We start from the raw sequence: 15366 nt of genomic DNA, 5'->3' as shown, positions 1-15366 counted from the left end.
AACTGTTCACTGAAAAAGTTATTTGCAGAAACTCGTAAAAATAAGATTCCAAAATAGATTTTCCACTGTAATTCCATAGAACCATTTTATTCTGTGGCTTCACTGTGGAACCCCCTTTTTGGAACCTTTGTTTTTAACACTATTGAGTCTTTCTTCTAATCTTTATTTGCATATTTCATCTTAACTGCTCTTAACCTCGATCTCCTCTCCATTTCTTCTCCTGCCATGATCCTCTGTTGATGGGTTTGCCAATCCCATTAAGGTTTTCAATTGGATTGGAGCACAGCCCCTCATAGCCGACTGGCTGAGCCTCTAAAGCCAGCTTTGTTTTAAGCGCTCTGCCGAGGGAACTCCCGTAAAATACACGCGTACGGAGCAGGGAGATAGAAAAACAAAAGAAAGGATATATTCAAGTTGTAGTTTACGTGAACATCACCTGGGTATATAAATAAATTCTACCGAGAACAGCGCTTCTGTACCTTACGTGGAAGGGGACAGTCGATGTCCTGCTGGTGTTTGCCCTCATAATCTTCTAAAAGTAATTCAAAATGCACTATTACTAGAGCAGTTTTGAATACGTCATTCTTATTTATTTTTGCCATCTTGTTTTTTGTCCAATTTGATATTCTTTTAATGTCCATCCATAACTGGTATCTATGCCGGAGCAGATGGGGAGGAATAAGAGTATTAGGGTTAATGATCTCTCTCCACCGTGTGCCCTGGAGTCTCGGCGGGGAAACAATCATATCAGCGCTCTACAGAAATGCTTCTATTGTCCTTAGACATTATTATATGAACTATATCGCTCAAGAATTTCAGTTCTGAATCATGCGGACAATGACGTAAAAAAACAAATTATATAAACGCGTTTGTTTGTTTTGGATTATTCAGTTGATGTCCGTCAATGAAAATGCATATGGTTATATTTGGTTCCCATCAGTCGCCACACCAATAATAATGTACGGTACTACAGCGCCCTCTGCTGACCACCATGATGTATTTTTTAAAAACAAAATGTGTTGTGCACCAGGGCAAAAAGACCATATTTCAGAAATATTCATTTTGTTATGAGTGCTATGAAATAATAATAGGGGAAAAGCAATGTAAGATTTCTAATTCTGAAATAGAACTGGTTAAGTGTCTGAGTATTGTTTTCTGAATAAAGCATTATATGACCTTATTCAATATGTCTTATTACTTTTGTATTTGAGAACTGATATCTGAGCAGTATTTAACCAGAAACCACAGTGGATAACAATCAGACAATTGTCACAAATAAAATGTAATTTATTGGCAGATCAACAATTATATAACAATATAACAACAGTATAATTTAGTGGCAGTATAATTTTATTAAAACTAAAGTGGATTTTTTTTTTCTCCCCAGTCCCCACATTCTGACATTATGGCTTACATCTTCTGTTTCATCATACGAAATGGGCAACAGCAAAAAATATGGTTCTTTTAAAAATTAGTTTAAATCTGCAGCAACATTACATCAACAGACACATTCTCAGTCTGTATCCTGCTGCAATCGAGCTGGTAATTCATCTAGACTCTGTAGTCTATGTTGTGTGGGAACATCAAGGTGTCCATGAGAATCTTGTCTGTCAAGCAGGTAACCTCGAATACCCATTGAGCGTGAGGTCAGGTAGTCGTTTACATAATGGTCCCCAACATGGACTACACTGGAGGCCTGCACACCACATCGCGCCAGCGCCTGGGTAAAAATGGCAGGGTTTGGTTTAGCAACCCCAGCTTTTTCTGAGGTCAGAAGAAATGAGAAGTGAGTGAGAAGGCCACATCCCCTCAGGATCCCTTCCAAACGCTTGTCAAAGTTGGAAACAACCCCTTGCTTCAGTCCCGAAGCGATGCAGAACTTCAGGGTGCTGTTAGAATCAGGAAACACCTAATGTCGACACAATCTGAGATTATGAAAAACAATCTTCCTAGATTTAAATGTAATGTTAGACACTTGAGCATAAGAGTATGTACTTGTCTTGCATCACACATGCATTCAAGCTTTTCATTTTGTCATTTTAGAGGGTAAGAAATAACTGGCAATGGAAATTTGTATTGAACAGCCCCCTATTGGGGATTTCTGGAATTACTGATAACAACTGCTGAAAAAACATTGTGAAAACAAAATAGCTATTATATCTATAAATTCAAATACCCCTTACCTCCCAGTTTTCTGGTCCACAAAAGTTGTAATAGAGGTTGTTGGCTAGTTTATCTAGTAGAGCAGGGTCATGTACACCACACTGGGCGAAAGTACTTCTCACTAGTCCAGTCCACCAGACCTGGCTGTCCATTCCCTGAGCTCTGCCATAGTTGGGAAATAGTGTGGACTGCTGCCGGTAAGCTTGTCTGAAAGCAGTTTCGACTTGTGCCGCTGGCAGATTCAGTCCTGCTCGTTCTGCTTCGCTGCAGTACTGCTCCCCAACCGAGCGCCGGACCTTTAACAGTGTGTCCTTCACATCCCATAATACCCAACGCACTGGCACTCGCATCACCAAACTGACCCGTCTGACAACGCCTTGATCATACAAAGTACACACACAACCTACAGAAGGTAACGCAGTGCTAGAAAGCAATGTAACAAAAGATAAACAGACGGTTTTCTAGGAGGTAAAGAGTTTCCCTCTAGGGGGCGCTTGGTGACTCGAAAAGCCAAATCCCCCATTGGGCCGAATGTAAATGCCATAGGTAAATGTCAGGGAGATTTTTGTGGTGCTGGGGACATTTGAACCATTATAGCAATAACCGTTTGAAATATAATTGAAAGAATTTGATTGTCAATAGATATATAAATTCGCACCAGCAATTAAATTAATTATTGAAATGCCGTTTTTAGTAAGCCATTACAACTGGTTGGCCCATACAGAAAAGTGCTGAGTAAAATAGCAAGTACCACGTGAGGATGCGCTACTGATACTTCCCATACTTCCTCCTACGAGTTCGTCATTACAAACGTCCGTACAGGATTTGATCAAGCGATCAAAGGTTCCACTTTTAAAACTGTTTATTTAAACTGTAGTATTTAAAACGCGATCTCTTCCTGTACAGAAAACACTTAATTGTCCAATACGACTCTTGTTTAACTGTCCTTTTAAGAGGAATAAAAGCAGAAAATATCTACCTTGGTATATGTGTGTGTGATCTATCTATCTACCATTGTAACACCAACATTTAGCACTGTATTGACAATGAGAACATATATATATATATATATATATATATAAAATATATTTTATTTTTTATTTTTATTGATGTACAATGACAGTATGACAAATCTATAAATTATAGTGAAAAGGTAAACTCAGAAATCAAATCCTTTTAATTAACTTTATGTTTTGTTTTCCCCTCACCCAGTCCCATTTGTCACTCTGTCCACAATCCTATCAGAAGTAGGGCTTGTGAGTTCATGCTCTTGATTTATTTGATCAGACTGTCCAATTTGACTTCTGATTTGATCTTGGATCTTTGTGCTCGAGTTCAACTGGCCAGCAGTCTGCCTGTACATTCCAGATTTCCTGATTTTGCGGGTAGTCTTGCGAAAGTTAGCAATAGCTTGTATAATGCAGTCAGCAGTCCAGTGTTGTCGGGTGAGAGCATTCTCTGCTTTGAAGGGACCGTCTCGTGTACGACGCACTCCAGAACAGACAGCAGAAGTCCGCAGCTCTAGTCCTACCTCATGAATCAATTTACGCAGATACTTCTGAGTCTCATTCACACACTGGACCTCTTTTTGTGTAGAAAAGAACAAAGTTGTGGTTACTGGCCTTACAAGTAAAGCAAACCTATACTAATGTATATGTACAGAATATATTATTCAATGTACTAACCCAATGTGAAATGTGGCGGATTGAAATGTATGCATCGCAGACCAGTCAGAATAGGTGGACTTTTACCATGAGGATACAACAAACCCTTCACTGCAAGCTCGTAAGCCTCTTGAGTGCGCAGATCCATCTGAGAATACCTGCAGAGAGACATAATAACATACTCAGAAACACACTATGCATTAACCAAATATATACACATAGTCTGACAGTATGAAATGTAATATGTAAAATAATGACTCACATGATTAAGGCTTTCTGATTGGCTCCCTGTATCATGGCAAGGACTCTCTCTAGCTTATCCTGGGTAACATGGTCTAAACGACATAACAATAAAGACAAAGTTTACTACAAATTGTTAGTCTGTATTCCATACATAACAAATATGTTTGTAATTTATTATAGCAGTTTCTTGATATTAAAGTCACCATGAAACCAAAATGTACAATTATTGTTGTTTTTTATGGAATATTGAAGTATCTATTGTAAATGATTTATCGGTGCACAATACAAAACAAAGCTTAATAAGTGGTCAAAATCATGTCTGACCCATTCCAAATGTTTTCCGATATATTGGTAACTCGATCCAATGGCGGTAATCGAATTAGCGGTGAAGGTCTTTGCGTGTTACTGTCTTTTCTCGCGGCAAAGTATCTTTGGTTAAATGCAATACATTTTCTCATATATATTTTCTCATTATTTCATCTGACTCCATAAATGAAAAGGCTTTAATGATATCTGTGCATCATTAAATGTGAGCGAATGTTTTACTATTCTTTTAAACTCTTGAATGACAATAATGTCAAAGTCAATTAGAATAATCAAATGTCACAATTTAATATGTCAGGTAAATGTATCATTATAATTTCATAACCAATTCAAAGATAATCAAGGCAAAACATCAAATGCTCTAGAACAAAGAGGAAAAAGTTTACCCGACAAGAAATGCGTGAGGCTGAGAGTCTCGCAACTCTCAGCCTCACGGGCCGATCTCAGATATAGAAAAGGCCCTGAGCTCTCGCTGCGTTTCATTATATACCCAGACCTCATTTCAAATCTAAACATCATCCACAGTAGGAATTTACCTGCAAGTCACCATTTGCTAGCAGTGGAAAATTAGCATTCAGTCAAGACACACCCTCAATGACACACCCTCAGAAGATGTTTCTAAACATCCTAAGAACTTTATTACCTTTTGGTTTACTTCTTTGGGAATGAGACATTTGCAGGGATTAAAGTGAAAAAAATTCTTCTGGCTGAACTTTTTTTCAGGCCAAGTCATATTCCTTTAACTTTATTTAAATTGTCGAGACCAATAGCGTTTTAAGGGGAGATGTTTTAACCCGCTTTAATATTGCCAGTTTGCGTATTTTAAAAGCTATTTTAATCTATGAAAAAGAATTACTTAGCTTGACAAATAATCAACCATCTACATAACTTTTCAGTGCATGTTTTTATTTATTTTATAAGACCAAACATGCTATATTAATATATAATTTGTTCCATGGCAAATCGTTTTGGCTGAGGGCAAAGTGAAGTTTCATAACTTTATATATTTAGGCTATTTAACTTTGGTCAGCTCTCTAATAGGCTACAATGTTAATGTTTGACTGAATTGTTTGCTTTATTTCTCATTGTATAGCTTCTTATAGCCTACCTATTAGGCTACTTATACTTTTATACTGGACATTATTGATCATTAAAACTGACATTTAACAAAAAGACACAGGGTTGTGTAATGTTATATATTCTAAAATATATAAAATATTATTTATATATTTTACTATCCATTCTCTTCACTGTATGTGTACATGTATAATAAAATAAAACGATACAACCCTGTCTCTGTTTGTTAAATGTCAGTTTTAATGATCAATAATGTTTCATATTTTTAAAATGAAAACAAAAAGCAGCAGGGTTGTGTTTTATATTTCGTGTTGTTATAAATATATGCAGTGAAGATAATCAATGTGCGTTGCCTGAACCACATTTGTGTGGCCAATATGTTTATGATAATATGTTCATTTATAATGAAAAGAGGTGTTTTATATACATTTCGTTTTATTGTTGATGAAAAGATGCAGAGTTGTATTTTATACCATATTTCGTTTTATTGTTGCCTAAAATATAGATAAAGACATAACCGGAGTAGCAGAGCGAGCTGAGTGACGCGATCAAGAACGCGCTGTTCCATTTGCAGAATAACCGGACTCGCGTCCTCTCGTCCCAGTTCGTTCTCCTGAGTCGAACTTGGCAAGTCTGAACTACCAAGGACGCAAGTCCGAAGTTTGCGTAGGTTACTTGGTATTGAGAAAAGGCCAATATTGACCCGCGTTCTGTTTTCTAGCATGCGCCAAGTTGAGTGTGAAACAAGACCAACGCTGCGGGGGGCTCCGGGAACAAACGCGCTCGAATTCGGACCGCAGCAAACCAGCTATAGCCTGAAATGCATTAATACAAAAGTGAACACAGAGCAGTTTTTCCGTGCACGGGATTTGAAAACCCGGAGTGGACCAAAAGCGAAGCGATTACAAAATGCTTAGAGTGGAGAGAGGAACGTGCATTCGCTCCAATCCAGGATTTATCACATCCTCCTCAGCAGGGTGAATACACCTCGTCTTTCCTTAATTTAAGACCTATGCAAACTAAAATTAAGACATTTAGAACATCTGTTTGAGAAACGAAAGCCTATTTACGGCTTTAAAATTATGAAAAGTGAATTTAAGGCATGGACAGACGGGAATCCTGCAATTGACGGAAATCCGTCATAGACTCGCTGCAATTAACGGAAATCCGTCGTAGCGACGGAGAACTTTAATCCCTGCATTTGTACCAGTCGCACCGAGACATTTCAAATAATACCAAACATGTATAAAACTAAATGATAATCATTCACATTTAACCATTTAGATTCTTGTGTGAGTTTGGGAGATCTCTGGCAGGATGAAGAATGGGGGAGAGAAATGTAGATTAGGATGAGGGAGGTGAGACCTTCGTATCAATAGTGCATGAGGGGGGAGTTCAAATGTTAATTTCCTTTGTTTTCTTAGAGAGTGGCCCTCTCTTAAAGTCCTTCCAGTTTTTCCAGTCTTACAGGCATCTTGATCCTATCTTACTCATCTCATTGCAGTTCCCTCTTCATATAATCAACATAGATAAAAAAAAAAAAACATTATATTATTTAAACACAAATATGAAACGTACGTTTAAGTTTTTTAATTTATATTCAAACGTCACACCGCTAATCGAATAATACCCAGCGATCTTCGAATATTATTTTTGCCTGAAATTTTCGTTTTGTATAAACTGTATCTTCATTTTAATCAATGTTTGATCAACAAATTGCCTGGATTAATAAATAAGAAGCAAATATAGTAGACAATATAATCAGGACAAGGAGGCGCCAACGCGTGAACTGGAGTGCGTCTCATAAATGAACCAAAACTCAGCGTATAAGCTACTTGTCTCACAGACCTGAGAAGTATATCTATAGAAAGCTTGAAATGTCTACTTTTAAACAAAATGAAAGACTCAAAGAAATTGGCTACTCTCTGCTTATGTAGGCTAATTTGTATGAAGTGTGCATTTTTCTCTATAGGCGTGTTCACTACTGCGTCAACTTTATCTTTGCAGCCAACACTGACATAAAAAACACTAGTTTATTAATAAACTTCAAATGTTTCATGCAGAATCATTACTTTTGCCGGCTCTTTGTGGCAAGCTTTATTTCAGGTGTTGTGTGATATCTCTGCGCCCAAGTAGCAGTGCTTCGTCTGTGCTTCCCCCCTATATAGTCCCAAGTCAATATCTGCTTAGGAAATCACCAAGTCTTAATCTGCATTGCTATTTGTATTCATTGTGAATAAGCAGGCCACAGTAATTTTTTTTTGATCACTTTTACTCACGATATGCTATCCGGCAACAAAGGATTCCATTCATTATGCTAAGCTAAGCTAGCGGCTGCGCTGCCTGACTAAATAATAATAATAATAAACTTTATTTTATAGAGCGCCTTTAAAAGCAGCTTCTCAAAGCGCTGTACATAAAATCACAATCCACCGGAAAAGACAAATAAAAGTTAATAAAAACAAAAGCAGCAACATTAATAATAAAAAATAGCTGTAAAGCGATCACGAAGAGACATCAGCAGTCAAATGCAAGTTTTAAAAAAAATGTGTCTTGAGAAGAGCTTTAAAAATGCCAAGACTCTGTGCTTCCCTTAGTTCAGGAGCGAGAGAGTTCCAAAGTCTAGGAGTGTAAACAGAAAAAGCCCTATCACCCATAGATTTTAGATGTGTTTGTGGAACAGTTAATAAATTGCACTGTGAGGAACGCAGTCTGCGATTTGGAGAATAAGTGATTAATAAGCCAGATAAGTATTGCGGAGCTAAGCCGTGTAAAACCTTGTATGTCAGCATCATGATCTTAAAGTCAACACGGAATCTGACCGGGAGCCAGTGTAAGGACTTCAAAACTGGAGTAATATGGTCAAATTTCCTAGTTCCCGTCAGGATCCGGGCGGCAGAGTTCTGAACAAATTGCAATTTGTTAATAGTGATTTTAGAAACTCCAGCTAAAACAGCGTTACAATAATCCAGCCATGAGAACACAAATGAATTAATCAACTTTTCAGCGACAGATAGGTTTAGCATTGGGCGTAGTCTGGGCAATATTTCTGAGATGGAAAAAGGATGCCTTAACAGTGCTCTGTACAAAAAAATCAAAAGTGAGGCTGGTGTCAAAAATTACACCAAGGTTCCTCATCGTACTTTGGGTCTCTAAAACAGAGCCATCAACAGACAGGGACAGTGGAGCCGCTTTGCGAATTTGATGACGGGAACCTATAAGCATAATCTCAGTTTTCCCGCTGTTCAGGCAAAGAAAGTTATTGTTCAACCATGCTTTTATCTCAGAGATACAGCCAGAAAGATAACAAGCATCGATGTCTTCACCAGATTTAGAATGGATGTAGATTTGGGTATCGTCAGCATTAAAGTGATAGTGGAGACCAAGCGATCGCAGCAGATGCCCAAGTGGAGATAGATAAATATTGAAGAGTAGAGGGCCCAGAACTGATCCCTGAGGAACACCAGTGAGCACTGAGCAACTGTCAGACCTAAAGCCACACATAGAAATGAAATGGGAACGGTCAGTAAAATAGGATTTAAACCAGTTTAAAACTGTCCCGGACACACCAAAGACAATTCCAAGACGGGTAAGTAAAAGACCACAATCCACAGTATCAAAAGCAACTCGAAGATCCAGAAGAATGAGAAGTGAGGTAGCTCCAGAATCAGAGGCCATCAACAAGTCATTGGTAACTTTGACCAACGCCGTTTCAGTGCTATGTAATTTACGAAAACCTGACTGAAGGGGTTCAAAAAGGTTATTGGTTGTAAGATGATTACAGAGTTGAGAGGCAACAACACGCTCAAGTATTTTTGCCAAACAGGGAAGATTAGAGATGGGATGAAAATTGTTAAAATCATCCACAGAAACATTATCTTTCTTTGGTACAGGCGTAACAGCAGCAGTCTTTAGTACTGCTGGAATGACCCCAGTTTCCAATGATTCATTTATAATGCCAAGGATAATAGGGCACCGCACAGGGAAGCATGATTTAAATAAATTTGTTGGAATTGGATCCAGCAAGCAAGTGGTTGATTTCATGCTAGATACCTCCCTTGTGAGAGCCTCAGAATCAAGCAGTGAGAAATGAGTAAAAGAAACACCAGTGAACCCAGATGAACAAAGGAGTGAAGTGGCACAGTCAGGGTTAACAGAAATTTCTTTGCGAACACTAACAATCTTCGAATTAAAAAACTGTAGAAAAGAATCACAGAGCTGCTGGGAAACAGGCAAAGTGGTAACAGGATTAACTTGAAGCAATCTGTTTATGGTTTGGAACAAGTGTCTGGGATTATTTTGATTATTTACAATAATCTGCGAGAAGTAAGAGGATCTTTCAGTCTCCATAAGAGCACGATAACCCCCCAGAAGATCCTTCCACTCTTGATAGTAGACACTCTGACCAGTAAGGCGCCATTTGCATTCCATTTTACGACAAGCAGCCTTTCTAGAGCGCAGATTGTCATTATACCAGGGAGCGGAGCGGGCGAATGTGACCTTACGTGACCTTAGAGAAGCAAAAGTGTCAAGATTAGCAGCAAGAGGGGAATTTAGCTGCACAACTTTCTCCTCCAGTGATAAGGGATGAAGATCGCTTAGGATGGAAACCACAGAATTGGAGAAAGCTGTCTGGTCGATAGACTTCCAGTTCCGGAAGGTAACTGTTCGGATGGTAGGCTCATTTGAATGATACAGTTCGAGGTTAAAAAAGACAGCTGAGTGATCAGACAGTCCAATGTCAATAGATGAAAACGCAGACACAAATGAGCCATTAGCGATCACAAGATCCAGTGTATGACCCTTATTATGGGTTGGGTCAGTTACAAACTGTCTGAAACTAAAACAGTCAATTAACGACAAAAATTCCTTAGCCGCTACTGAGTCACTCCGGTCAACATGAATGTTGAAGTCTCCCACGATTAGAATTCTGTCAAACTTCACAGTCAGCATCGACAAGAAGTCCGCAAACTCTGACAAAAAAGCTGCATGTGTCTTAGCCTTAGGTGGTTTATAGACTGTAGCGACTGTGGACACAGGAGCGGAAATACTCAAAACCAGACATTCAAAAGAAGAAAACTGGGGAACAGTCACAGAGCTTGTGTGCAACTTCAGGTTATAAACCACAATAATACCTCCACCTCTGCCAGGTAGCCTCGGGCGATCTAATACTCCAAAGCCCGCTGGAGTGATCTGGTTAAACAGGAGCCCATCATTTTCTTTGTGCCAGGTTTCAGTTAAGAACAACAAGTCCAGCTTTTTATCGATAAGAAAATCCGATAAAAGTAGCGCTTTGTTGTTCACAGACCGCACATTAAATAGAGCGGCGTAAGCCTGGCTCTGAGACGAAGATGACAGAGGTTTAATCTCCATGCGGGGAAGAGATATTAAATTACTGTGAACAACACCAGTATGGAGCAGTTTGTTGGTCTTAGGTCGACAGCTAGGGACATAGATGTTAGGAGAAGATGAGACAGAAAGGCTGCGCCTCAAACCCCGATGGATATATCGCTTTGGACGTAACAGTCCAGCATCTTTACAGAGATTGTAGTAGTCTTTAGCTAGGCAATAACAGTTCTGTTTTAAATTCAAAAGCATGTGTGTAGTGTACCTTAGTGCCATGGTCAGTGAGCGCACACTCGCGAGGCCAGAGTGAATGAAACTCCGCAGCACACTGCGAGCACAGCGTTGTACAATCCGCACACACAGCCGAGCAGAGGCGATGATCAAGTTACACGCTGCAGGTTATTCCAGGAAGATTTCCGTAGCGCAAAATGCGAGCACAAAGTCATACAATCCACACAGACAGCTGAACCGAAGCGATCCAGAGACATGCTGCAGATTATTCCAGATGGAGCACAGAGCTTAAAACTACGATCCAAAGTATATAAGATGGCCCCGCCACATCGCAATCATTACAGCACTAAAAACAAAACTAAAAACTTAAAATAAATGAATATAGTTTAAAATAACAAACCAAAACAAATCAAACAGTAACAGGAGCGGCAGCAAAACACGCCAGCGTACCCTGAGACCGGAAACGGGCCGTACATACCGGGACGAATATTGGCGCGTGTTATTCGCACGCGTTTTTGTGTTCACACCCAAGCGATTTTTGCTGACGATGAGCCGAGGGAACATGCAAATTAATTCCCTGACATTAGATGGCGCTTAATGTAAAACAGAAATACCCCAGAAATAACAGAAAATGTTGGAAAAAGTTCCAAGCCTATGTACATGAAAGACAATTAAACTCACCATCAAGGCCCATTTTGCTCTGTAATACCACTCCATAACAGTTCTCTTTTATCAATATTTTTTTAGTCACTGTCGCGTTTGTCATACAGTTCCTTATGTTCCGACACCAACGGGACCAGCAGCTCTACATTTATCTTGGCTTGCATCTTCCTCGTCTTCTTCCCGGCAGTGTGTAGACGCTACTTGGCGTATATCGTCTTCGCTGTTACGCTTGTGTGCTCGGCAAGACCGTTTTGTGTTTGAGCACCCCCAAGTTGTGTTTTACTGTAACTACAGAAGCTCCAGACACGTGAGCAAAAGCGCCAATCTCATTGGACGGATAGATTTTGACGCGGCACATCAAACCAAAATAACGAACCAGAGGCGTTTTTTTTTTAAAAATGACGCTTTTACGCGAGGCGTTTTTCGCGTCGGTGTGCACACTCACATTGGCGCCCTTTGATATATGATATGAATATCAAGCGCGAAATTCGTCCCGGTGTGAACAAGCCTTAAGACAATGCATGCACTGAGACAAAAATGCATTTGCCCACCTATCTAAATGTAGGGGCGATAGTGAATAACCCCTATTTCAAAAAACGGTGGAGTGTTCCTTTAAGGTTATGATAATTATTGTAATGTACAAATTACCATATGTGGTTTTCTCTATGACTCGGGTTGTGTGAGAGAAATCATCGGTGGCCCTTCCAAATTCCCCCTCAAGCGTGTAGTCCTTCAGATATAAAACAAACACAAAAGTCTGTGTAAAATTGTCATTATTACAATTAATGCACGTCTGCTAACGGTTCTGATTTGATCATCACTTATTATAAATTCAGAATCAATTAGGCAGGCAGATATAAAATAAAGAAAAACAGTAAAGCATTTAAATGTGAGATGAACTATTACATAAAATAAATATAGGCAGAGCCTAAACCATTACCCTGGTTACATGTGATCTGCACAGATGCTCCAGCACTCCATTTCCTTTCCCAACACCTAAAACTGAGATAGAAACATGAGAGAATTGAGCACAGAACACATCACACTTTAAATCACTTTAGAACTCAGGGGTTCAATTGTCAGTCACCTAATACTCCAGAGGAAAAAGCATCCAAGCGATGACCAACTCCGACATGAACCTTGTGAAACTGCGGCCCTGTCACTGTAACAGAGGAAAAGTAAATAGCAAAATATATGTATATTATGGTAGTATTTGTTGCACTGCCTAAAGTAAATTCTTAACAGTTATGAAAATAATTCAATGCAAAAATATGAATTGTCCTAACATGCCGTTTTTTTTTTCTTTCTTTCGATTTCGGGTTTACCTGGACATGTTTTTGTAAAGTCTACCCACTAACCTAGAGGATGGTCTGCCAGAGAGGGAAGCATAGAGGGGGACAATATGAGATCTTTGGAGCCGTTGTTCTCTCCACTGGACAGAAGCTGGAACTTCACTGCAAGCTGAGGAGCAGGAGGAGGACAGGAGTTTAGCTCTGAAAAGAGAAAGATGCAGATTTCAGTTGTATTGATAATCATGTATCACAATAAAAAAAATCATAATTTATCACATGGAAAGTATACTCGTTATCTACTATACGCATTTACTGTACAAGTGACGTAGACCCTACCTTTTAGTAAATTGGACTCTATGGTGTCACGGATAAGTTTCCAGTGAACTCCTTGCGGTTTGTACACAGCAAACAGACCATCCATTCTACGGAAAAGACGTAGAGCCTGCGTGGTCATTTTCGTCCAGAAATAAATGTTACAAGCATAAGTCAAATATAAACAAGAAGTAAAAGACCGGAGTGACTGACAGGCATGGAAGCAACAAATGAACACGCTGCTGTGTTGAAAATCTGGCGTCACGTGATCGTCTTTTCTTCTACTGGTGTCACAGCATCACAGTGACAGTAGCGCCCTTTACTGGATGAAATACTTCAGTTCAACAGCCATGCTGCTAACCCAACTATTTTCGAATACTATTTAGGACGGATAGTATGCGAATTGGGACGCAACAATTGTCCGGTTAAAAGTATGCATAACATTGTCGTCTTCCCATCATACATCTCTTAATAAACGGGAGTCCGGGGCTAGTTTTCAAACGTGGGGAAAAAAAGTGTCACAAGGTCTATACTCACAAGGTCTATTTTTTACTAGCATTTTTGAAAGGTGGAAATATGTCAACAAAACCAAAATACAATAATATATGTCATAAATGTCAGATTTTATACAATATTTTTAGGACGAAAACAACGTTTTTATATTTTGTACTACGCAAAAAATATTTGTTTGATTTTTGTGAGCTAATCAATTTAGCCTAGGCTATAGGTTTTCGCATAATCTCAATATCATTTTTCACTAATTTTAACAAACATAAAGAAACTAGCATCCCTTTTGGTGGGAAAATAGCTCAAACATCAGTACGTTTTTGCAATAGATTTTATGATATTAATAAATATGACATTTTGTGTTGGCCTAGTTGATTTATCTAATAATATAGACATTCAATCTGTTATAAAATTATTATATCAACATTTCAAAAGATGGTTAAACAATATCTTAACTTATTTAACTTGTACTAACATTATTATGTTTGTTGCTTTAACTAAGAGATTTTGTTAAAAAAAATAATTACACTAATTAATTACACTTTTTTACCCTGACAGTGTTGGATTCAACCGCCTAAATAATTCAAATTCAAAATACTCTTAAATTATAGAACAATTTCGAGAATTATATCCAAACTTAAATGCTAGAGTAAACTAAAAGTCTTATTATATTTTTGTTATAATGGTTTGGGATAATGGTAAATATAATAAAAGCACATATAAACACAAATCATCTGATGTGTGTAAAAGTGTAAAACTGAGCAGTTTTCATGTGTTCCTTAAAGGTATTGTAAAAGATATGTCATTAGTTAAACCACTGCCACCACCTATTGATAGAGCAGGTGTGGTTCACATGACAACAAATAGGCTACACAAAATTGCAAAATTAAATATTATATGGTTCACACAATATATGCACAGTGTTCCCAAACCATATATTGCAGTTGTAATAAAATCGTTTGAGCAGGTAAACCAAGTAAATGTTTAAACAAATAACATTAAGTGCATTCACTGACATTTGCCATGAAGGTCTATTTTAAAGAGTCTTCTCCATTGTTAAAAATGAAAGCTATAAAATGAAGCTTTATTTATTTTCTATTATTATTTATGGCATAGTTTTACAGTCAGTTAGTCACAATTTATCCTTTAAAGACAACAAAAGGCTGTTATCTCAGTCTATCAAACATCAGCTTATTATAAAAACATATTTCAATGGTTTACATGTGTAGAAAAGGCCCCAAAGTTATGTCAGTGTTGATATTATTTAGTTCAGTTGACCATATTAGGCTTTATGTTTCACGTTTACTTCCGTTTATTCAGTGCTTGTAACGGTAGCCGAAGCGCGCGCTGGTTTGTATACTATCTGACGTCACACAGTTAGTATGCAGTACGACGATAGAGATAGTCAGTCAGTCGGTCGGTCGGATTGTAGATGTGAGCTGCACCTTTCTTCAGAGTGTGCGTAAATGAGAAGAGTAAGTACATCTGTGATATTGTATTATTTGTGAAACTAGTTATTTCTGTTATTTGATGTGGATAAGAGT

The 15366-nt window shown here is 38.3% G+C and overlaps 2 protein-coding genes across 2 annotated transcripts; both read right to left on the bottom strand.

The window, feature by feature from the left end:
• Nucleotides 1–1266: 1266 nt before the first annotated feature.
• Nucleotides 1267–2679, bottom strand: hdhd3 (haloacid dehalogenase-like hydrolase domain containing 3). The gene is made up of 2 exons (XM_077199944.1): nucleotides 2184–2679; nucleotides 1267–1909 (listed from the first exon to the last, which is right to left on the bottom strand). Exons 1-2 carry the CDS (start codon nucleotides 2511–2513, stop codon nucleotides 1514–1516), a joined length of 726 nt encoding a protein of 241 aa, XP_077056059.1. The 5' UTR covers nucleotides 2514–2679; the 3' UTR covers nucleotides 1267–1513.
• Nucleotides 2680–3251: 572 nt separating this feature from the next.
• Nucleotides 3252–13584, bottom strand: trub2 (TruB pseudouridine (psi) synthase family member 2). The gene is made up of 8 exons (XM_077198217.1): nucleotides 13340–13584; nucleotides 13070–13204; nucleotides 12799–12873; nucleotides 12652–12713; nucleotides 12360–12441; nucleotides 4090–4162; nucleotides 3849–3985; nucleotides 3252–3747 (listed from the first exon to the last, which is right to left on the bottom strand). Exons 1-8 carry the CDS (start codon nucleotides 13455–13457, stop codon nucleotides 3368–3370), a joined length of 1062 nt encoding a protein of 353 aa, XP_077054332.1. The 5' UTR covers nucleotides 13458–13584; the 3' UTR covers nucleotides 3252–3367.
• Nucleotides 13585–15366: the final 1782 nt, after the last annotated feature.

Source organism: Siphateles boraxobius, unplaced genomic scaffold (genome assembly GCF_051911475.1).
Source record: "Siphateles boraxobius isolate OS27281-9 unplaced genomic scaffold, OSU_SipBor_1 41, whole genome shotgun sequence".
Classification (NCBI taxonomy): Eukaryota; Metazoa; Chordata; class Actinopteri; order Cypriniformes; family Leuciscidae; genus Siphateles; species Siphateles boraxobius.
This window is presented reverse-complemented; position numbering and strand designations above follow the sequence as displayed.

Bases quoted from the DNA above. Each gene is read 5' to 3' on its own strand.
- hdhd3 (XM_077199944.1), bottom strand. From the start codon at position 2,513: ATGCGAGTGCCAGTGCGTTGGGTATTATGGGATGTGAAGGACACACTG. The intron at 1,910-2,183 runs GTAAGGGGTATT...TGTCGACATTAG, and splicing joins GTGGACCAGAAAACTGGGAG to GTGTTTCCTGATTCTAACAG.
- trub2 (XM_077198217.1), bottom strand. From the start codon at position 13,457: ATGACCACGCAGGCTCTACGTCTTTTCCGTAGAATGGATGGTCTGTTT. The intron at 12,714-12,798 runs GTGACTGACAAT...TTTCTATCTCAG, and splicing joins TTTTTCCTCTGGAGTATTAG to TTTTAGGTGTTGGGAAAGGA. The intron at 4,163-12,359 runs GTAATTTGTACA...TATGTCGTTTAG, and splicing joins CATAGAGAAAACCACATATG to ACCATGTTACCCAGGATAAG.